The 5,827-nt window shown below is 58.0% G+C and overlaps 1 protein-coding gene across 1 annotated transcript in view; it reads right to left on the bottom strand.

Annotated features, from left to right (window-relative positions):
• Positions 1–220: 220 nt before the first annotated feature.
• Positions 221–5,827, bottom strand: part of TNFRSF8 (TNF receptor superfamily member 8) — a 57,132-nt gene continuing 51,525 nt past the window's right edge. The window contains exons 13-14 of the mRNA XM_008073458.1: positions 4,398–4,599; positions 221–920 (exon numbers count right to left, since the gene is read on the bottom strand). Of these exons, the coding sequence (XP_008071649.1) occupies positions 676–920; positions 4,398–4,599 (447 nt within the window). The 3' untranslated portion in view covers positions 221–675. The remainder of the gene's footprint in view (positions 921–4,397; positions 4,600–5,827) is intronic.

The following is a 5,827-nucleotide window of genomic DNA, read 5'->3' as shown; positions in this document are numbered from 1 at the left end:
AGTTGATCCTGGGCCCTGGGCTCACATGGGGATATGGAAAGGGGAGGTGGGCAACACCAGAAGGGCCCCACTGAGCCTGGGCAGGGCAGGGCTGGGGCCAGGCTGGGCCCTCACATCACACAGAGTGCAGGCGGTAGCTGCAGCCGACGTGGTGCCAGCCAGTGACACTCCAAGCCTCAACTTCCCTTTCGACTCAGGAGAAACCACCACAGGCACTAGCTCCATGCCTCCTCGGGGTCTCGTTTATAGTAACGGGGGGCCAGTGGCATGCCAGCAAGGCCCAGTGGGCATCACCTCTGAGGCCCAGGGAGACAGGAATAGGGTTAGGGGAGGGGGCTTGGAGCCAGCCTTCAGGCCTCTCCCTCAGGGCTCTGGGCCTAGCAGCAAGTATCCGACACCAGGGCTCTGCGTCCAGTGCTGTTCTCAGGAGTGCCCAGTCCCGGCCATCTGTTTTGCCCCAACATCACGCTGGGATCCAGCCCCCTCAAAGTCTCTTCTGTACGAGTCCTGGATTCCCTAGGGTCTGGTCTGGAGGTGGCTAAGTGGGGGACGCAAGCAGAGACCGCCAGAATCCCTCTTCAGGCCAGGTGAGCCTCTCCCCCTGAGCCTCGTGCCACCGATGCTGCCCTGGCCTCCAGAGGGCGCCCGGCTGCCCTCCCAGCCCCAGCCCAGGCCTCACTTCCCAGAGGTGGCTGTGGGCAGGGGGTCCTCCTTCCCTTCCTCCTCCACCGAGAACATGACATCCCCGCAGCCGCCCAGAGGCGGTTCTGTCTCCTGCTCTGGGTAGTGGGGGGCATGGTCCACCTCCAGCTCCTCCTCGAACTCGGGCCCTGCTGGCCCCGCCAGGCCCCGGCCCTCAGGCAACTCAGCCTTCACGGTCCCCACGATCACGGTGTCAGCCTTCATGATGTAGATTTTCTCTGCAAGGCAAGAAGAGGGGTGAGTGGGGAGACCAGAGCCCCAGGAGCGGGGAGCAAGGAGAAGAGGGCAGAGAGGCCTCTTCTGAAAGGCAGAGAGCCCGTTTCACAAATAAGCGCCCAGAGAGGTTCCATGAGCCGTCCAAGGTCACCAGGTCGGCAGGGAAATCCCGAAAGAAACGCCCACTGCCTGAGTGCCCTGTCTGTTACCATCCATGGCCAGCAGAAACCTGGGTGACCAACTTGTCCCAGTCTTCCCAGGATGTTCTTGTTTTAGGACTGGAAGCCCCATGTCCCGTCTACAGCCATACTACCCTGAGCGCGACCGATCTCGTCTGAAAGTCCCATGTCCTGGCAGCCCCTCAGCCCTGGCAAACCCAGCCAGTTGGTCACATCGCACAGAAACTTCAGTGCCTTGATAAGCAGCAGCCGCTGGTGATTCAGCCCTGCACAGGCACGTGTGACGGGGTCCACGGCCTAGCGCCCGCCCACATTTGCAGCCCGCACAGCTGTGCCACAAGCACAAGGCAGGTGCTGGGCAGGTCTCACGTGGGCGGATGGCCGAGTCCAGACCGTGAAAGGCACGATCCCTGTGGTCCTCTGCAGGGTCTGATGCAGAGGCTGCCAGTGTGGCTCTTAGGTAGAGAGGGAAACGGAGGCCTGAGACGCTGGGGACTGTGCCCAGCTGACAGCCCCGGGGTCAGGGCAGGGCTGTCTCCAACTGCTGCCCTGAACCCTGGAGACCAAATGGGGAAGCTTGAGAGGGAACTTGAGAGCCCGGGCAGAGGCCCAGGGATCCCTGCCTCTCTGGGTAACCCAGTAATACCCCTTGGATTCAGGAACCCCAAAGACATTCTGGGGGCCCCTGTACCCTCAACCCCGTTGCATAGTGTTGGCTCTTCTGTTTTGGTTTTGAGCATCCCCAGGAAAGACAGAAGTGTTCGAAATAGCAGCAAGGAGTCGAGGGAAGGCTGAGAGAGGAGTGGGCGCATCCCCAGACCTAAGGCAGACAGCAGGACCTGTCTCTCCACTCCACCACCAAGGCCTGCAGGCCCCAGCCCTAGGAACCCTGGCCAGAGGGGCTGGGCAAAAGATGCGGGCCAGGGATGGTGAGAGAGAAGAAACCCTAGAGGCAAGGGAAGGTTCAGAGGTGGGTAGGAGATGAGAGGCGGGGGGGGCAAGGTGTGAGGGAAGTGGGGGTGGGCTTGTTTAGGCAAAAGCAGCCAAAGCTGGAGACCAGGCTGTAGCCCACTCACACTCCATGGGTCTGATACCTCTGGCTCTGCCCCATCACAGGGCTGCCCACGCCCTAGCTAGAAACTTCCAAGGGCTGCTGAGACTTCCTGTTCCACCCAGAGCTTCAGAGTCCAGGGAATGTGTCTTGGTCGGGTAGGGGGTGTTGGGGGGGTGCTGCCCCTGCCTGGTACCCAGGGAGAGAGGGATGGAGCTCAGGCCCGAGGGTGTCCCGCTCGGGAACTGCACCAGAAGGGAGGCTGCTCCCTGGGGTAGATCAGGAGGACGAGGGGGTCACCTGTGTCTTGGGTGCCTGAGAGAACCTCCAAGGCTTTTCCACCCCATCCTGCTCACCAGCAAGGTACAGGCTGCTCTGGGAAGGCTGGCCACACCTGAGCCAGCAGCCCAGGAGTCTGGTACCTCCTCCCCCACCCTAAACACTCCGAGCCCCACCCATGGGATTCCAGGCACTGCTCAGCAAGGGCTCAAGTGGCCCAGCTTGGACTTCCTAGGAACTGTGGAGGAGAACTTTGGCAATATTTCCCCAAACACATACTTTTCCTTCTTTTTTTTTTCCAGAGTCTCACCCTGTCGCCCAGGCTGGAGGGCAGTGGCACACTCATGACCACCGCAGCCTTGACCTGCTGGGCTCAGGCGATCCTTCCACCTCAGCCTTCCATGGAGCCAGAACTACAGGCGTGCGCTGCCATGCCCGGCTAATTTTTTGATTTATTGTAGAGACGAGTTCTCGCCAAGTTGCCCAGGCTGTTCTCAAACCCATGGGCTCAGGCAATCCTCTCACCTTGGCCTCCCAAAGTGCTGGGATTACAGGCTTGAGCCACCGCGCCCAGCCAACACATACTTTTCAAATGAAACTCCCTGAAAATTACAACTGCAAAAGTTTCAGTTTGTTACAAAAGACTGTTCCCCACCCACCAAAAAAATACAAAAGACTGTCCTGAAAAGTTCCCACCAGCAGCTTCTGCCATGGAAACGCACAGGACAACTAAAGAGGCCACTCCAGTACCACCCGAGTACCAGCTACCCTTCCAGAGAAGACAGAGATGGAGCCCACCAAGTCCCTGCCCCAGGAGCTCATCTGGGGGAGTGGGGGAAAAGCTATTAACACAGTCACATTGCTGGGTGCTAAGGATGCTAGGTAGGGGAAGCCCGGGGTCTCAGAGAGCATGGATCTGGCCTCTACAGGCGTGTGGAGAGGGCAGGGAAGCCTTCCTGGAGAAGGAGGCAAATAAGTAGGGTTGCCCAGACATCAGGAACTAACTAGGGAGTGGAGGGAGTGGAGTTGGCTGTTCCAAGTGCAGAAGCAGCTCCCCAGAGATGCTTAGAAGTGAGAGAGGGATCCATACATTCAGGAGACTACCATTGGCAGGGAGGAACAGACTAGGGTCAGAAGGCAGGTCAGGCTGGTGGGGAGCCAGCCCGTGCCCAGCCTTGGATGTCGGAATGAGAATGCTAATGCTGGAAGCGATTCGGCAGGGTGTACTATGGACAGGTATATATTTGGGAGACAATGCTCCGATGTACCAGGTGGAGGGAAGCAAGAGAGGAGGCAGGGAGGCCTGGGGGAGGCCAAAGCAGACATCGGCCCGAGCCGGGGGCAGCTGCCATTGGGAAGTGCTGGGCAACGGGCCCCATCTGGCCTCTGTGCCTCTGCAGAGGCCGGGTGGTGGTGGCGAGACAGACCAAGGGCCCAGAGCCCAGCAGCGGTGGGGGTGAGTGTCAGCTGTGCCACTTGGCAGTCGCGTGACGAGAAAGTCGTTTCACCCCTGGAGCCGCAGTTTCCCCAATTGCAAAATAGGAGAAAGACACCCTCCTCAAAGGCAGCGTGACAATCAGAGATGACGAGATGGTGTCTGCACAGTGCCCGGGATGCCCCGACAAGTGGCAGTCCCACAGTCACGGGCATGTCTTCCTCCTCTTCCCACAGGTGCCCTGTGCCAGGGGCTGGGGTGGCCTGCACCCTTTGCTTGAATAACAGGAGTCCTGCCCTGGCTCCTCATGCACCGGCCCCACGTGGCACTACTTCCTGAATCCTCACCACGACTCCCACATAGACACCTGCTGCCCCCATTCACAAAAACTGGGGGGAGAGGGAGGGGCAGCTCCATGGAGGGGCCCCGCCTCACCCTTGCTGGGCCTCCTCCCCCAGGGTCTCCAGTTCTTCCAGGGCCCAGGGCTCGGCACCCGCCTCCCATCTGCCCCGGGGTCCTGGGGAAGCCGACTCACCGATCCTGTTATTGGTGCGTTCCGTGGACACCTGGGACTCGGGAGAGTCCCTGGGGGACGAGCGGCCCCCGGCCGGGCTGGTGTCCAGCAGCGGCAGGCTCTCTGGGCAGGTGGCCCCCACATGGACACAGGTCTCCAGGGGTGGGGGGCTTAGCCCCAGCTCTTTTGCGTCTGGTTCTGCCCCCGATCCGCTCCTCCTCAGCTGCCATGGAAGGAAAATGGGTGCTGATGCAGGGTGTCCCCAGCCACCCCCAATCTCCGAACCGGGGGTCCTCCATTCTCCATCTCTGGAGGCCCTCGTGGGTCTCCCTGCTTTAAAGCTGCCACGATCTGCCCCGGGCGTCTCATCTTGATAGCCTGACACACCTGGGTGTAGCATGTCGGGGGAAGGCTGTTGTTTTTCCTTAGTACTAAATAATAAAGATAATGGCCAGTGTGTGGCCCTGTCCTAGTTCCTGACATACATGAATCCTTACATCTACCCACGAGGTGAGTGATAACGGCACTCTCCCCTTTTACTGGCAAGAAAACTGAGGTACAGGAGCCAAGTTACTTGTCCAGGGTTATACCACTCGTAAGTAGCTGAGCCAGGATGGGAGCCCTGGCACCCTGCTCCACAATCCAGGCTCAAAAGCAGCAAATTTGTGTCAGCTCCAGGCCCACTATCTCCTGGAGCATGCCCCCAGCCCGCCAGCTCCGACATCCTGGGCAGTCTGTTACGACAGCTCTCATGTGTTTTAAAAATAGCCGTGTCTTAGAAAAGTGTTGGTTTGGTTTTTGACCCTGACAGGTAAGCGTAGAAGAGAAGTGATCTCAGAAAATGCCCTGATGTATGACACTTACCTTCAGTCTTCAAACCAGAACAATTGTGCATAACTCAGAGTGCATCTGCATAATCTTGAATTTTTTTTTTTTTTGAGTCAGAGTCTCACTCTGTTGCCCAGGCTGGAGTGCGGTGGCTCGATCACGGCTACTGCAACCTCGACCTGCTGGGCTCAGGTGATCCTTCTGGCTCAGCCTTCCAAGTAGCTGGAACTACAGACATGTGCCACCACTCCTGGCTAATTTTCTGATTTATTGTAGAGACAAGGTCTCGCCAAGTTGCTCAGGTTGGTCCTGAGCTCCTTTCGCCTCCACCTCCCAAAATGCTGGGATTACAGGCGTAAACCACTGTACCTCGCCTTGAATATTCTTTTTGTAATAATTTGAAGGCCAGAAGATGGCATTTTATTTGTAGTTTAGTTCAGTGTTTTTTGTTTTTTGGTTTTTTTTGAGACAAGATCTGTCACACAGGCCGAAGTGCAGTGGTGCAATCATAGCTCACTTCAATCTCAACCTCCTAGGCTCAAGCAATCCTCCTGTCTCAGCCTTTATGGTTGCTAAGACTTGCAGGCATGTGCCACACCATGCCTGGCTAATTTTTTTTTTTT

The sequence above is a fragment of the Carlito syrichta genome, unplaced genomic scaffold (assembly GCF_000164805.1).
Source record: "Carlito syrichta isolate Samal-C Ts95f unplaced genomic scaffold, Tarsius_syrichta-2.0.1 Scaffold315850, whole genome shotgun sequence".
Taxonomy (NCBI): Eukaryota; Metazoa; Chordata; class Mammalia; order Primates; family Tarsiidae; genus Carlito; species Carlito syrichta.
The sequence above is the reverse complement of the archived record's forward strand: the minus strand, read 5'-3'. Positions and strand labels throughout refer to the sequence as shown.